Source organism: Galleria mellonella, unplaced genomic scaffold (assembly GCF_026898425.1).
Source record: "Galleria mellonella isolate WM207_F2 unplaced genomic scaffold, CSIRO_AGI_GalMel_v1 utg133, whole genome shotgun sequence".
Taxonomy (NCBI): Eukaryota; Metazoa; Arthropoda; class Insecta; order Lepidoptera; family Pyralidae; genus Galleria; species Galleria mellonella.
This window is the reverse complement of record NW_026441990.1, coordinates 3,964,254-3,982,476: the sequence shown is the minus strand read 5'-3', so window position 1 is coordinate 3,982,476 and position 18,223 is coordinate 3,964,254. Positions and strand designations below refer to the sequence as shown.

The window sequence follows — 18,223 nt, the reverse complement described above, 5'->3', positions numbered from 1 at the left end:
AATATTGCCAAGTCAGTAAATTGGGTTTTAGCCTAAAAATTATATTTACATGGTATTTATCAATGGTCACCCACAATTTGTTGTCAACTCCCTCGTAAAACTCCAATCTTATTTAGCCAATATGGTTTTAAAGAAAATGTAGAGCAATGCCTCAAAGTAGTATTTTTAACCTTTTATTTAGTAAAAGTCTACGTGGTGGTTAAGTAATAAAAACCATACCGAAACAATATTGAGTTAAATGCAAAAGTGTGAATTTGAAAACATTGATTTTTATTCCAGCATCGAATTAATACAAATATTTTGAGATTAAAAATAGTGATAGTTGATAACATTCACAAATATGAGTTTTATTTTTGACATCAGCCTGAATATATTTTCAATGAATTTGACTGAATGAATAAATATTCGACAATTTCATACTCCTCTAATATTGTCTATAAATAAACTTGCTATAAAAATAAATACATTAAACATTTCAAGGGTTAGAATGAGTACATTTTTCTTTGTATGGAGGATGGGGTATGGTAATTAAATTATAGAATACAGAAACAAAACACCTTAGACCATTAGATTATATAGATAGAGTCTCCATAGAAATGCTTCAAGAAAAGCGAGTCAACTTTTTCATACAATTTTGGGTGATAAATAGTTATGAATATTTCCTTTATAAGTTTTATCTTTATTTTGTGTTATAATTTTTAAATTTTTTAATGCGTAAAAAGTAATTTTATTTATTAAATATTTAAATATAGATACATTAAGATACATTATGTGTGTAAGTATATAGGACACTGATAAAAAAACGGGTCAGCTAATTTGACAATAAACTAACAAAAACTGAACTCGTTTTTGAGACTCCATGCTCTATCTTTATAATCCAAACTTAAACCTTGAAATGGCAACGCATGAGGGGTATCATGGGCGACACAGTATACTCTGTTATGACCATGGTCCTGTTTATGTCTATAGACGACGAATTCTTTGTATTTTAATTTGTAGCCGAATTGTTGTTATTTATAATCAAACGACAATATTTTTAATAAAAAAAAAATATTTGTGTCATATTTAAAGTTTTATACTATATTATTGCCTCTGGTACCCAATTACAAATCATAATCGTGAGCATAATTTATTTTTAATTTTTAATACTGGTATCACTATCACTGGTTACTATGACAACGGAACTGTCAAACCAAAATGTTTACCATGGTTACTTTTTATCCATTCTCATTGCGATATTTAAGATTTAGTTCAAAAAAATATGTCAAAAGTTATTTAATTTAAATTTATTACAACATACAAGTTTTTTTTCTAGTACTTACAATACGAAAGTCTGTGAAGAATAAATTAAAATGTCGGCTTTGTTACGGACTAGATATTTTTTTTATATTTAAAAGTTTTGTCAATAGTTTTACTAAGGAATTTGTGTTAATATTTATTGAACGGTTACATACTGACCTAGTTTGTGTCTTCCCTTTGTTTTGTGGCCTAATTAATAGCAGTTATGAATACTTTACTTGCAATAACATTGCTCTTGTACGTTTTCTAAATAAAAATGTACGTGAAGATAATGTATTAATTGAGCTGTAATAATGAGTCTCAGCGAATAATGAGTGAAGACTACGATATACGAGGTTCAAAGGTGTTATAATTAATTATTATAAGAAAAAAAACCTATTGAATTATTAAATATGCAAGTAGCCTTGATTAAAATTATTCAATGTAATTTATCAACTACAATGATTTATTTTAATAATTATACTTACTTACAATATTATTATCATTGAGAATTAATGTTAAAGGATGTATATTGAAATAACAATTTTTATATTTGCCTAGTCACTTAAATTAAAAATTAAAACCTACTAAATATACTATTTTTCATCATTGTATATATTTGTACGAGGTTTGTCCGGAAAGTACGTATAAAAGTTTTTTAAAAATTTTATTTTACAATTATTCAGGTAAATCAATTTTATCCCCTTCAAAGTACTCCCCCTGTGACATAATGCACTTGTGCCAACGCCGTTTCCACTGTGAGAAGGCTCCTTGAAAGTCCTCTGGTTGTAGGTTTCTCAGCTGCCCCGTCGTAGCTTTTTTTATCTCATTTATGTCCCCCAAATGCCGCCCCCGAAGTACCAATTTGGTTTTTGGGAACAAGAAGAAGTCACACGGGGCCAAATCCGGCGAATAGGGGGGTGTTCGGTCACCGTAATGGAATTTTTACTCAAAAACTCACGGACAACAAGAGAGGTGTGGGCAGGGGCATTGTCGTGGTGAAGAATCCAACGCCCCTCTCGCGCCAATTCTGGACGAACTCGTGCCACACGAGCTTTGAGGCGTCTGAGCACATCGACGTAGAATTTTCCATCAACTGTCTGGCCTGGAGGGACGAATTCTTGATGGACAATCCCCCGAACATCGAAAAAAACAATCAACATTGTCTCGGCCCTCTCTGAATCTTTTTAGCCACTTGTGGACGGTTGGTTCCTTCACAGCATCATCCCCATAAACTGTTCTGAGATCGGCAAAAATTTCACGGCCATTTCTCTTGCCGAGTTTCGAGAGAAACTTGATTACGACGCGCTGCTCTTCAACGGAAGCGGGCTCCATGCCGACGGGGTTTCGTTAAGAGGTAACTTCACAGATGGCGTGACAAGCCAGTTCGCACCGCACGGCGGTCAGACCAGAACTGAAGCATTGTTAGGGACATAAGGAAGGGGTCCTGCGCTTACCTGGCCTCCCCACTCCTCTTTCTCGCATTCCAGAACACTTTTATACGAACTTTCCGGACAGACCTCGTATATGTATTAGATAATTATTTATACAGTAATGTACAAAATATCAATTTTGTCATTATTAATTATTATATTGACTTTAAATTTGTTTTAATTTTTTACTACTTATTTTCTATTATTTGTATGTAAGTACTGTTTATCCTAAGGTAGTCTGGAAGAGACTATCTTAGCAACAAGGCAAAGTTTGGGTGTACATTAATACATTTTTAATGTTTAGTTTTAATTTGATGGAAGTGGAATTCATTTATTTTGATTCATTCTTGCTGAATTGTCATGATGGGTCAATTGGCTTACTGGTACATGAGTACCGTCCTATCAGGATAACGGTGACAATGAATCATCCAACACCCTGCCCATAAAATATCTTTTAAAAATAACACAAATCAACATGAAGCATATCATGGGCGTCACAGTATATTCTGTGTTGCTTAATGTGCCGTTCATGTCTATAGGTGATGGTTACCATTTTGCATCAAGTGGATTATCAGTTTATTTGCCATCACATAAAAAAGCAAAATTTACTATATATACTAGAGATTCTTGAATGTAGTATCTACATGTATAAGTGAATTATGTAATTTCAAGTATGTTAAATAGGAAATCATCATATTAGCATTTAACTGTCCACTGTTGGGGGATTTTGACAGTAGTTGCTTATATATGCTTATATAGTATGCTTGACAGACAGACTGGCAACCGCAGTTAGGCTTTGAAGGTATTTTAAGTAGTACACTGCTGCCCATCCGTCACCCGCCCTTAGTCACCTCCACAGGAAACGAAAGGGTGGCCTGTTCTATGCCGGAATCACCCAGTACTATATAGGAAATAATACATACTACTTTTCTTCTAGCGTCATTACTGTGGGCAAGTTTATAAAGATGTACAAACTCCAAAGAAATTGACATTTTCTGGAAATTTCACCCAAAGTCAGAGGTTATTTGACATAAACTCCCCAGAAAGGCGAGCCAGCATGCGGCGAGATATACTCAGTGCGGTCATGAAAAGGACAGAGTCGAGGTTGGAACAAGAGGAACCTAGAGTCTTCCACGATGACAATCCAATGTACGAGGATCCGAGGGATGTTATTGGTATATAACATTATAATAACAATATGATGATAATTTCTTTATTTGGATCACATTCCATTTTGTGTTAGTACAAGACTTAGAAATCTTTATTGCTAAAAGCCAACATTGAATTCCAATACTGCTATCCACCTTCAGCTGCTCTGGACTCGTACCAATGCATAGCGTTCCAGTGATTCTGAAGTGGACAGTTTGGATTCTCTGCAATTATTTTAGTATGCCGTTGGCACTTCCAGGGTTCCTACACCACAAGGAAGTTCTTCTCATTATAGCGAGAATACCGTCTTGTATGTGCTACCACAAACAAACCTGAAGCACTACACAACTGGGGACAAAATTATAATTTAAAATATATGATTAAGACTCATTATTGATTCACTGTTGCGATATTTTTTTTTAATGGATGATAATGGAATAGTAAACTCAGCTCTGGCATTAATATATACTGGTATAATACCATATATATATATATATATATATATATATATATATATATATATATATATATATATATATATATATATATACTTTATATTTCAGGAGATAAACCAGCGAAACCACCCAGAAAGCGTAACATTCAAGCGGTAGCAGTTTCCTCACCAAAGACGAGCAAGGAAAGTAGGACACTATTAAGGGAACAGAAGAAGAAGCTTACCAAAAAATATGAGAGCCTTATTACATCACTAATGGAAAGATGTGAGGAAAATGTCACTCAGGTTTGTATCATTTTAGATTTGTATCTCATCTTTGTTTTATTTGATCCACATTGACAAGGATGGGATAAACTCATCTACAGTGATAGCAGACTCATAATGGGTGCCTTAACTGGACATATGCCAGTAAGGCATATTGTATATGGGCTTATCATTGGACACACTGTGCAGATTGTATAGTAAGGAATCGGAATCCATGGAACACCTGATGTGCAATTGTAATTCCTTGGCAAGTATGCGTATTACTCTACTGGGAACGGCTTATTCAGAGCCAGGAGACTACAGATATCTTAAACCGCGGGATATCGCAAAATTAATACATAGGATCTATAAAATGATGGTATAAGTCAATGGGAAGCACAAAATATCGCAATTGGTCGATGTGCAACGGCTTCGCTGACCCCATATGCAAATAAAAGATAAGATTGTTTGAACCAGAGTCTTCTCCAGTCTACTCTATTTTAGCAATGAAGGGAAACAAAAGTAGAAAAGGTTCGTGTTTCTTTAGTCACAATATCTAGTCAGATTTCTTGAGCTGAGCACGAAATTTGGGGAAGGAAGGAATTGGTAATAGGGACTAGAGATATAGCGATAGCATTCTGCCATGTCAACCTTCACGGGAAATCCTCTCTGGAAACCATCGTAGTTAATTTGTATAAATTTGTCAGGATCGGTCAACTTCATCCTCATCTTTACATCCTGCTCGAGTGCCCAGCCATTGTATACCGTAGACGAGTGCATCAATCCATCTTTAACCATTAAAAAAGACTACAAAATCTGTGACTATTTGTACATTACAATTAGTTTTTTCTTATTTTTTTTTTGTTATAAGATAAAACATTACAAATTAGACCTACTGACTATTAGACAAGTTAGACCTACTGGAACACAACTGTGAAAACCGCATCCAATTTGCTTCAGTAGTTATTGTGTGATGCCCGAACAAACAGATTAATAAAATGTCTACAAATTATTGTTTTGTCTTCTAATGCTCTTCTAATGTCATGGTTAAAATCTTTGGAATTAAACTAAAATTGTGATAAAAGCTTAATTATAAAGAGAAGTAATTTTTTGGTCATGATCGCTTTGTAATCCAAGCGGTTTTGCTTGTCGTGGTACCTACACGCTAGTGGAATGACGAATTAACTCATCACCGGTCAGCAAAGTGTTAAGACCTTATCATTTGTTTTTAAATATTTTCCATGTATTTTATATTAGTAAAATTTATACAAGTAACAATTGTTTTATATTACAGTTATCAGAAAGGGATTCACAAATAAATAAATTAAAAGAAAAACTCAAAATCGTGCTAGAATACAACAGACTGTTTGCAGAAGAGAATGATCAATTAAAATCACAATACGAGACACTAGTTAAATATGTAGAAGAGTGTAAAGCAGTTATAAAAGAAGAGAGAGAAAGAAATACAACTTTAGAGGAGAAGAAGAAAGAGTTAGAGAATAAAGTGAAACAGTACGAAGTTCCTGATAGAGGTATTATAAAAATAGAAATTATTTTTTCAACCAACTTAAAAAAAATAGGATGTTGTCAATTCGGTTGTATTCTTTTACGTTTGTTCTCTTAGAACTCCGTCAGTTATAAACCTATTTGGAATAATACTTTTTTTTTTTAATTTGAAACGATATACTGAATACAAGGAATAACTACATGGGACAGATAAAGGAAACACTAGGTGTCATGTCGTATAGGGAGATCAAGGATATGGTCTGGGATAGAGCTGGCTGGAAGAAGATGCGTGAATTAGTTGCACCGACAAGAGGAAACTCTTAAATGAAAAAAGAAAATACTGTTACAGATTAATCCCACAGAAGTTTTATCAAAATCGGTCTAGTAGTTTAGTTTTTAAATTAAAATAACTGGTTTTGCTACAATAGAAGTAGGTCTTTATGTGAAACACAATCCTTAATATTTATAGAACTTGTTATATTGTTTGCTATAATATTATTAAGGGACAATAAAAAAAAAAGTAATTATCACTGCATATGAATTTTACTTGCGACTATGTTACGCGATCACATCGCCAATTCTAAACCTATATTCATGATTCTTTTTGTAATTAATAGTGTTTTATTTTTTATACAACTTAGAATGGCAAACAAGCTGACGGTCCACCTGATGGAAAGTGGTAACCGTCGCCTATAGACGTGAGCCGTGGACATCACAGAGTATACTGTTTCGCCCATGATACCTCCCATATGTTGCCACTCTAGAGGACTCAGGTGTTATTCCTCTGTACCCAGTAAATTCACGCCATATCCCACCCTTCAAACCGAAACACAGCCATGCAAACACAGCTGCTTCACGGTTGAAACACGAATGGACAGAGGTACGGCAGCACATCTGCAATGCCGTAGGTGTTGTGGGTGACCATGGGCGGCGGTAGTCACTTACCATCAGGTGAGCCGCATGCTCGTTTGTCCCCCAGTGTTGTAAAAAAAAAAAAAGGTACCCAAGCAATCGACTTTTGTACAAAGTCTCCCTCTGGTGTTAATCTCTTATTAATTTTGTGGCGATTAAAGCTGTCGTTTTTCTTTGTAATTATAAGCACAGTAAAAATGTATACTTATTTATTTATTTAATTTATGTAAAATATACTCTGTTATGTCCATGTTACTGCTCATGTCTATAGGCGACGGTTACCACTTTCCATCAGGTGGGCCGTCAGCTTGTTTGCCATTCTAAGTTGTATAAAAAAAAAAATAATGTATACTTGTTCTGATTATTTTTATAGTATTTTCAAGATCGATTGTAACTGAATACGTTATTTTCAGATAATGCTCCTACAACGGCCATTCCCCTGGTAGAAGTGTGCATGAGCTGCAGCAGTCGCCAGATCATACTGAATCAGGCGCGCGAGCAGAACACCAGGCTTCAGAAGGACATGCAGGCGTTGAAAGATGTTTTGTATAGGTACTGTCCGTTATAGGGGTTTATAATTATCAAGGGTTTGGAGAAAGAGGCTAATAATGGAAGCACATAATGCTAGTAACAAAGAGGTTTATTCAGAGTCGGCAACGCGCACGTAATACCTCTGGTATAGCAGGTGTTCATAGGCTACGGTAGCCACTTACCATCATGTGGGCCGTATGCTTGTTTGTCATCTCAGTGGTATAAAAAATACCTTTCTAAGACCACGTATCTCCACGCGGTTCCCTCTTGAACCCATGGAAATTCCTGGTGAAAGCGTAACGATGGGCTAACTGACCTGCTTTCATGCTGATCTATCATGATGGCGGTGACCCGCCTGCGTATACCGATTATGCGGGCTGGGATACCATTTCATTGGCATCTACTAAAAGAAACCTTATTTCACGCAGCAAGGATAAACAAGATGACATGTTTTTAACCAAACATTTGTATGGTGATATTTTATCTATATAATTTAATTTCACATTTTTTTTTGATGGATGAAAATGGAATGGCAACTCCACCTGCGCTACCGGTATACGCTGGCGGAGCACCAGTGAAGGGTGATCGATGAAAATGAAAACAGGCCAGTTAGCCCATCATGATGAATTCATCAGGAATTAACCATGATAGTTTCCAGGGGGAACCGCGAGAAGGTCGACCTGGTTGGGTATATTGCTAGCAATGGGATTCTCAGTCTCCATTACTAACAATCCCTTTCCTCCCAATTTCACATGTTAAATGTATTTTATTATTTTACAGGTTAAACGTCCAACTATCTCGATATCAAGAGAAACTACGCGCCAACGTACAAGGGTTAAGTGCTGACGGGAAGGACAGTATATATAAACCAGGAGAAAAAATTGATGGGTTCGATTCACTGATCACCGCTAGTCTTGGCTATAAACAAGGTATGATAGCTCTTTTTTTTAAGGGATGATAATGCAATGATAGTCTTGCCGATGTTAACACTATTTACTGGCGGGGTACTAGTGTGTAATGATAGATGAAAATGGCAAGTCACGGCAGTTTTTTTTTTTTTTATGGATGATAATGAAAGGGTAACCCCACCCGCGCTATCGGTATACACCGGCGGGTCACTAGTGAAGGATGATAGGTAATGATGAAGCATGTCAATTAGCCCATCATGACGAATTCAACAAGAATTGTTCACAATGGTTTACAGGGGGAACTACGTGGAGGGCGACTTAATAGGGCATATTGCTAGCAATGGGACTGTCAAACTCCATTGCTCCGCTCCAAGATATATATATATATATAGATATTACCCATATATGGACCAAGTCGTCTCTGTGTTCGCTCAGAAAAAAATACGTTGGACCACTGGTTATTTCTTACACTATGTCACATTGCAAGACTGTCACACCAATAGTTTACTCAGTAATCATGTAAACTGCATGCTCTTTTATAGAATCGGCCACCGACGAAGCACAGTCCAATAAAACCGGTCCTGAAGAGCAAACCCACGGACGAGTGGTAGACTTGTCTGGACTACTAAGTGCGCAGGCGCTGGGTTTGTATTTTTTTTTATTTATTATATTAGTCGTTAATTGTGCACTTCTGAATATGGGCCTCAACATGGGGTTGGGTTTTTTTTTAAACAACTTAGAATAGCAAACAAGCAAAACAACAAGCAATTATACTACGTTATTATAATTTTTTTATCAATTCTGTCATCTTTCCCCAGCGCCCCTCTTCGACGCTTATCAAGAAAATTTACAAGAAAAAGACAGCCTCATACTGGACTACGAGAAACAATTTGAAAATATAAATAAGAAATCAAAACAAATTGTCACCGAGAATAAATCGTTGAACGAAAAGGTCCGAACGCTAGAAGAGGAGCTGGCGCAAACGAGACAGAACTATAAAAAGATGGTGGTCGAGAGAGAGACGGCTGATATAGAGAAGGCTACGCTGGCCGAGCGAGCGGAACGCGCAGAGTCAAAGCTGAAGGAAGTGTACGAACTATATGAAGATAAGAGTAAGTGTTACCACTTTTTTTCTCGTTTTCTTTATACAACTTAGAATGGCAAACAAGCTGACGGCCCACCTGATGGAAAGTGGTAACCGTCGCCTATAGACATGAGCAGTACCATGGACATAACAGAGTATACTGTTTCGCCCATGATACCCCCCATGCGTTGCCATTCCTGAGGACTCGGATGTTATTCCTCTGTACCTAGTAAATTTACGCCATATCCCACCCTTCAAACCGAAACACAGTCATGGAAACGCAACTGTTTCTCGTGTAGAATATATCTGATATAACTTCTTTTTTAGTTAGCTTACATATAAGCGAATTTAAGTGGCGGTGCGGGGGGAGCACTCCTTATTTACCTGGTATCCGTCTTTGAATTACCCGGTTGTCCACCCCTTCATTACTTGGTGTCCACCCGTTCATTGCCTGGTGTCCACCCCTTCATTGCCTGGTGTCCACCCCTTCATTACCTGGTGTCCACCTCTGCATTACCTGGTGTCCACCTCTGCATTACCTGGTGTCCACCCCTGCATTACCTGGTGTTCAGCCCTGCATTACCTGGTGTACATCCCTGAACTATCCGATTTCCATCCCTGCATTTAGCTATGAACAAAGATATGTCTGAAAGTATATACATACGTGTTTTTTTTAAGTGCCAAGTGTTACAAAGATAAAAAGGTGCCAATTCGGAATTAAATTGTATCGATTTCAAAAATAATTACCAAAATCAGTTCAGAATCGTTGACGTAATGGTGCAACTCATTCACAAGAGAATTCAGATGAATTAAGAATCTTTTCTTGGAAGTCGCTTACGAGCGCGATAGAGCAGTTAATCGAGTTAGGCTACTCCCTAATTCGATTAACTGCTCTATCGCGGCAGGACTTTGAATGTGGTCTCCAAGGTTTAATCTATTTTTGTATGAAAACTCATCAAAATTGGTTCAGTGGTTTAAGTGTGAATAGGAAAAAAAAACAGAGTTACTTTCGTATTTATAATATTAGTATAAATTACTAAGGCTGAATCAAGTCTGAAATGATAGAAATAGTGAAATAAATAAGTTACAAATAAGTATTTATGAATGTTTTCAATGTAATGAAAAAATATATATGTATATGTATATATTTTTTTCTTTTTTAGATAACTGGGTTGATGGAAGAAATCTCTTATTAGAGACCAGCTCGTCTTTGTATATTACCTTTCAAATTATATGCATTTATCACTACATTTGTATAAACAATTTACTAAATGAAAAAATGAGTTTGTTTGTTACCTTATAACGCCCTTACGGCTTAACCAATAAATATGAAATTTGGTATACACGTACTATCTGGAACGGAGAAGGTTAGGCTATTTTATATCCCGCTCAGTGAGTGAAAAGTAAAGAAAGAAAATCCCGTGTACAGTGGCAGCCATGATGCGTGACTACGAGACGGTACACCGTGAGTACTTCGCGACCCGCGGTGCTTTAGAAGCAGCCGACGGCCGCCTCGCAGCCTTCGCCGCGCTGCGGGCGAGGACCGTGCCCGCTGACCTTCACGAGCGGCGACTTGACCACTGCAAGAGGTAGTTTTTAGACCAGACTATAGTGCCGGTCTTATTACGTACGAAACAACATGTGTATTCACACTACAATCCAGTGGGGGAAAGGGTTTGTAATGAGGAGGTTAGTCCCCATTGCTATCAATATACCTTATCAGGTCGACCTCCACACGGTTGCCCCTGGAAACCATCGTGATTAAATTATCGTTTAATTTGTCACGATGGGCTAACTGACCTGTTTTTTTATTCTCACCTGTCATCCCTCACTGGTACTCCGCCAGTGTATACCGATAGCGCAGGTGGAGTCATCATTCCATTATCATGCATTAAAAAAAAATACAATCCAGTGAGGGGAAAAGGATTGTTATTAATGAGATTTAACAGCCCTATTGCTACCCATATACCCTATCAGGTCGACCTCCACGTGGTTCCTTCTAAAAACCAATGATTAATTCTTGTTCAATTGGTTACTATAGGCCAACTGATTTGCCTTCATCCTTACCTGTCACGCTTTATTGGTACCCTGTCAGCGTATACCGATTGCTCAGTGCGGGGTTACTATTCCATCTTCACCCATTAAAGATTATTTCTTGTAATTGTTTATATTTATAATAAATTTACTATTGTAATCTTTTGGAGGAAACAATAAAGAGTATCTATCTATCTATCTATCTAAAAAAAACTTCAATCCAGTCTCGTTTCGGTCAATCTCATACAATATCCAGAAAGGAGGTAGAGTGGTTACGTACCGAAATACCGAATCCGGTACTGCTTAGTAGTTTTTTTTTTTTTATTGTGGCTCCCCCTATAGGAGCACGCTTTTTCCCGGATATTAAGTTCCAGGTTATGCATCTATTACTTTTAACTATTCAGCTAGTTTCTTCCTTTCCATCCATTCTTTCATTCCGTTTATACTTCATTTCCTGTCAGTTCTATTTATTTCTTAGTGGAGCTCCTAATTCCTTTGTTCATAGGTTTTCCGGTAGTCGTTGGACCACAATCCTTTGGCGTTGATGTTTATACGTCACCCATCCCACTGTCTGTGCAAGCAAGCAAGTAGTTTGTATTCACACAAATTCATAATTAATAAATTTCTTGTTTTTTTTTTTTTCTTTTTTACTAAAATTGCATTAGATTAGTGTAATAGAAATTGTATTAAAATCATTTCAGTAGATTTTAAATAAAAACTACTGGTTTTGTTACAATTGAAATTTTTTTTTTTTTTTGTGAAACACAATTTTATATAATATCAGATTAGACACAATTAAAACTATTGCATTTTTGCTCACATACAGACTGCTAGAAGAATTGAAACACCAGTACAGCATGGAAACTGAACGCAAGACAGAACAAGCCGCCAAGCTTCAGGAGCAACTGAAACTGCTAGAAGAGAAGCACAGCAAGGTGTGCCAGGAGCACGAGGCGGTCAAAGAGGAATTGACAGCTGCTTTGAAGAATGTTAGGTGAGGTTGTCGTCATTTTATCGTCATCATTACCACCACCACTATTATTAGCTGACGGCTGACAAGCTGACGGCCCACCTGATTATCAGAGGGAGACTATATAAAAGCCGTTTGCTTGGCCATTTCTTTCCCATTCGTGTTTCTATGGTGAAGTAGTTGTGTTTGCATGGCTGTGTTTCGTTTTGAAGGGTGGGATATGGCAGTGAATTTACAGGGTACAGAGGAACACTTGGGTCCTCAGGAATGGCAACGCATGGGGGGGGGGGTATCATGAATGAAACAGTATACTGTTTTATGTCCATGATACTGCTCATGTCTGTAGGCGACGGTTACCACTTTCCATCAGGTGGGCTTCAGCTTGGCAGTCAGCTTGTTTGCCATTCTAAGTTGTAAAAAAAAAAAATGAAATTGAAACCAAAAATTCAGAATTTCTTTTTACGGTATACCCTCAGGAATGGGACGGAGGTACCGAATAGATAGATTTTATAGTGCTTTTATGATTAGATATTCTTGTAAATAGCAAATATGGCTTTATTATAACCTAATGTATAATTTTATGTAAACCAAATGACATGTTGATGAAATAAAACCACATTAGCACCACTACCACCTGTACCACCACCATTACCACCATTATCATCACCGCTATCATCATCATCATCATTTTCCTACCCATAACCCAATCCACCCAACCCAATCGGTCATCTTTATATTTGATAGCTCATTTCTTGAGAATAGGTAACTTCTAAGAATATTTTTATTTTTGTACCGCTGAGGTGCTGGTATATAAGCATACGGTTCACCTGTTGGTAACAATAAGAAGAAGAAGCCTATGAATAAACGCCAGCGATGAGGGGAACTGTGAGCTCATTGCCTACCCTGAAGCACCCTATACTGTGGTCTTTTGGGAAAACTACGACAGGGACGTCGTTCAATATCCTGAGCGTCCTGAGTAGTTACTTTTTTCAATAGTTCTCTACGTCACTTCCTTTTAATACAAATATATTTTATTTAATTGTCTTCCATTCTATTATTAATCGCAAGAATGTCAATTTTAAAACCTTATTTATATATATCTCTTTTTTTTCTTAGGTTATATCGTAAAGCAGCGGTAATATTTCGTCAGCGCGTAAAAGCGGCGACCGCTAGAGCGACGCGCGTCCGCCGCAGTGTACGGAAGGCACGCACCGCTAACGAGCCGCTGCGGTTAGCGCTGGAAGCGCTTGAAAGAATCAAACGGGAAATTAAGGTATCTCTATAGAGTTATTGGGGAGGGTAGGGGAGGAATGTCCGCGTTCACTAAATAAAAGGCATATAATATATTAGAGCAGTAAATTTTTTTATGCAACTTAGAATGGCAAACAAGGTGACGGCCCATCTGATAATGGAAAGTGGTAACCATCGCCTATAGACATGAGCAGTACCATGGACATAACAGACAATACTGTTTCGCCCATGATACCTCCCATGCGTTGCCATCCCCGAGGACTCAGATTGTTATTCCTCTGTACCTTGTCTCCTCTCATAAACCTAGATTAGCTATTGAAGTGTTTTGGCAAACAAGCTAACCGTCGCTTATAGACATGAGCAGTACCATAGATATAACAGAGTATACCGTGTCGTCCCTGGTACCCATCATACGTTGCTGAGAACTAAGGTGATATGCCTTTGAACTCTTTGATCTTTTAAATAGAAAGTATTCTCAGATATGTCTTTGTAAATATAACTAAAAGCTGATCCTCAGATTGTCTTGAAAAGTTTACTTTCAGCAATAAGACCGCCTTACTGTACTTATACAACTGTATCGTTACATTTATTGTCTTGCTTATTCCCTATATTGTATAATGCAAATAAAGTATACTCATTCATTCAAAGTTTTACTTTACATCTAGGCGTGGGCATTCTCTCCTCCCTCCGTAAACACCTTCTTCTGTTTTTTTTTTTTTTTTTTTAATACTAGCAGCCCCTCCCGGCGTCGCATGGGTGGACATTTTTAACATTTCCCTTCACTGCTGTACTCCTATTGATCGTAGCGTGATGAAAAGTATACTATAACCCGCCCAGGAGTATGAAGAATATTTGTACCAAGTTTCGTTAAAACCCATCGAGTAGTTTTTGTTTCTATAACGAACATACAGACAGACAGACAAAAATATTACTGATTGCATTTTTGGCATCGGTATCGATCACTAATCGCCCCCTGATAGTTATTTTGGAAATATATTTCATGTACAGAATTGATCTCTCTACAGATTTATTATAAGTATAGATTACATCTGCAATCAACAGCTTATATCTAGAATAATAAAAAATATTATATTTACACCATAGCCATTAGCCAATTACAGATCCCCATTTAGGATACCAGACAATATTATGCTTATTTTTGGAGGGTAGATCTATTATTTAAAAAAATATATATTTCTCAAACATGCTTGGAAATGTGAGCATTATTTTGACAATCTTCTTAGAGATTACTATATAAATTCATATCTGTCCTGCAATTTAAAAATGGAATGACCTTTTTACTTCGAATTAAAGCTAACAAGGAGGTAACTAATAAAAGGTTTTATTTAAATTTCGAACTGCCTTGCAAATAGAAAGCTGTTTATTGAAAAAAAAAAACAAAGGGACATTATGGCGTGTGAAAAATTATTATTGTTTGTTATTCGTCATTGAACTTAAAAAGTAAAATTGTGTTTTTGATTTCCGCGCATTGTTTGAGAAAAGTACTATACAAGCCTTGGGCACAACTAGGCATTGATGGACTCACGTATGTGTGTCTCGGCTACGCCTCGGCCCACATTTGCACGTTCGTCCATCAATGCCTCAGTTGCTGGCCGCTGCAGTAATGTACTATTATGTCTTTTTTTTAAATATACAAACTTTCACATTTGTAACACAGTATTGATCTGGTAGGTAGTGAAGTCCCGCGCGTACTCGTCGCTGGAGGAGCTGGAGAGGCGCATCGTGCAGCAGGAGCGGCGCGCTGCGCTCGCGCACGCCGAGCACCGCCGCGAGCTGGACAGGGCCGCCCTGGCGCTGCAGCACAAGGAGGGCATCATCAGGAGCCTCATCGATAAGGTGGCCGACGTCGAGGAGGTCAGGTTAGCACCTATTAGCCTATTGTCTGCGCTTGATAATACCTCTAAACCAATATCATAAAGAGAATTAATTTTGATTTTCAACCAACTTCAAAAAGAAAGAGGTTCTCAATTTGATTGTATTTTTTTGTTTGCTCCCACATAACTCCTTCAGTTTTTTTTTTGATGGATGAAAATGGAATGGCAGCTCCACCTGCGCTGCCGATATACGCTGGTGGAGCACCAGTGAAGACTGATCGATGAAAATGAAAACAGGCCAGTTAGCCCATCATGATGAATTCATCAGGAATTAACCATGATAGTTTCCAAGGGGAACCACGAGGAGGTGGCCTGGTTGGGTATATTGCTAGCAATGGGATTCTCAGTCAATGTTTTTCTCCCTTTTTTTCTAATATATTGTGATTAAAAATGATCTCAAATAGGACGACTTACACCCTTTTTTCCAGACTCAGCCAAACTAACACGAGTCGACTCCAAGGTATAGTGTCCGACGTGTCAGACCACTCGTCGTCTCCTGAAGAGAAAAAAGATACGAAACCGTCCGTCAAGCTGGTGCCAGGGGCCGGAGGCTATTTTCAGGAGAAAGAGGGAAGAAGAAAGAGGTTATAGGAGCCATTTGATATTATTTACAAGACTTAATTATTATATGCGATTTTCGTATAATTTTGTACCTTATTCTAAAGAGCGTAAGGTCTATAGTACAAAATAGATATTTGGATAATTTGGTGGAGTATGGTCAGTGTTAAGAGAGCTCATAACTTTAGCTTGACGAGGTGTGGCAACGTCGCATTTATGTGTCAGTTTTCAAAAACTGTTTCATATAAAATTCATTCATTCATATTTAAATTTTTCTGATTGATTATTTAAAAAGTGCTCTGATAGTGAACTAAAATGTTAATCATATGTAGAGACGTACATATAAATGTACCACTAAAAATTGGCCAGTTCCACTTGGCCCTACCAACGTTTCTCTATTAGGTGGCCTATTCTATACATTTTATTTTTATGATTATAGACAGAGAAATAACTACATGGGACAGATAAAAGAAACACTAGGTGTCATCTCGTATACGGAGGTTAAAGAATAGAGCTGGCTGGAAAATGTATGAATCGGTTGCCCCTACGAGAGGAAACTTTTAAATGAAAAAAATATGATAATATTATAATGTTTATATATTATTACAAGTAAGTACTAAGTGTTCATAATTAAGGTCTAGTCAGCATCGAACCGCCAATTCTTTCACAGCCACTGAACTATAATGGTTCTATAGGTTACATGTATTTTGTAATTTGTTATTTAGTAATTATGTATGAGGTAAAGATATATATATATTCTTTATTGCACTTGTAAATTACATTGTTAATGCATTTATAAATATTGTGAGCAAGGGTGGACTTATCTCTGACAGAGATCTCTTCAATATCTGAAGAGATCTCTGACAGAGATCTCTTCAATATCTGAAGATATGTAATGATATGAAAAAGTGATGATTCAAAATAAAAAAGTAATAAACAATTTGATGTCAATTTATTTAAAAGGTCACCTGAACAACTCATTACCAAAGAGAGTCTTTGTACAGAAGTCGTCTGCTTGGGTGCCTACTTCATGGCGACGGTTACCACTTTCGGTGTTTGGTTAGGTGTGCCGTCATGGAGTCTTTGTACAGAAGTCGTCTGCTTGGGTGCCTACTTCATGGCGATGGTCACCACTTTCCATTAGGTGGGTCGTCATTTTTTTGGTATTCTGAATTTAATTATTCTGAAATTAAGGTTTCAATGTCTGGATACGACCCCCCTCCCCCCGTCCCTATCGATTGCCTTCAAATTTTGCATTATTAAAGATAAATAGTTACCTTCCCACATTGCTAAAAATGATTGGTGAGGATGGGGGAGGAATAGGATTTGTTAGTAATGGCACCGATAATATAATACTATACTAGTAGTAATGGGTACGCTAGATCCCGTTTAATTCCACCTCCATACGCTCTCCCTTGGAAACCATCATGATTATTCCTATTGTATTCGCCACGGTGAGCCAACTAACCTGACTTCGTTTTCATCATTTCACCCTCCACTGGTGCTCCGCCGTTTTATACCGTTATCATAGGTTGGGGTGCCATTCCATTGTCATTCATAAAAAAAAAAATAAGTACAAATGAAGTCAGCTTATAATAAGGCCACCATTATGAGGATTCACCAGGAGTTCACTAAGGTTTCCAGGAAAACCACGTGAAGCTCAACCTGACCCTACCCTATATTGCTAGTAGTGGACCCTTAGTCTTCGTTACGAATAATTAATACTTTCTTTAACGGAAGTCACCAAACTACCTTTTATAAGGTAGGCCGTCAGTTTGTTTGCCGTTCCAAATCCTATATCACTATAAAAAAAATGTAGGCCAAGAATATTTATGGTACCTGTACAATACTGTACATCTGTAGGGTTATCACAAACATTTTAATATTATTCCAAAAGCAACCTTAAGTATATGCTAATACAGTCATAATTTGAATACAATATTGATATTAAGGTGATTTATTTTGAGATGCAATATATTCATTAACAAATAATACTGTATGAATTCAGATAAGGGAA

General features: G+C 37.1%; 1 protein-coding gene across 5 annotated transcripts; it reads left to right on the top strand.

Annotated features, from left to right (window-relative positions):
* Positions 1–1,201: 1,201 nt before the first annotated feature.
* On the top strand, positions 1,202–17,084 carry LOC113511149 (protein Cep89 homolog). 5 transcript variants are annotated; one of them, XM_052903195.1, is made up of 14 exons: positions 1,202–1,642; positions 3,649–3,886; positions 4,424–4,599; positions 5,852–6,089; positions 7,389–7,527; positions 8,287–8,435; positions 8,957–9,058; positions 9,233–9,526; positions 10,928–11,087; positions 12,359–12,526; positions 13,619–13,775; positions 15,446–15,633; positions 16,077–16,232; positions 16,646–17,084. In XM_052903195.1, the coding sequence occupies exons 1-14, from the start codon at positions 1,610–1,612 to the stop codon at positions 16,716–16,718; spliced, it is 2,271 nt and encodes a 756-aa protein (XP_052759155.1). In that variant the 5' UTR covers positions 1,202–1,609; the 3' UTR covers positions 16,719–17,084. The 5 variants fall into 5 exon arrangements, with proteins under 5 accessions (XP_052759155.1, XP_026750551.2, XP_052759157.1 ...); XM_026894750.3 differs by having other exon boundaries at positions 1,203–1,634; positions 3,755–3,886; positions 16,646–17,083; XM_052903196.1 differs by having other exon boundaries at positions 1,204–1,634; positions 16,646–17,082.
* Positions 17,085–18,223: the final 1,139 nt, after the last annotated feature.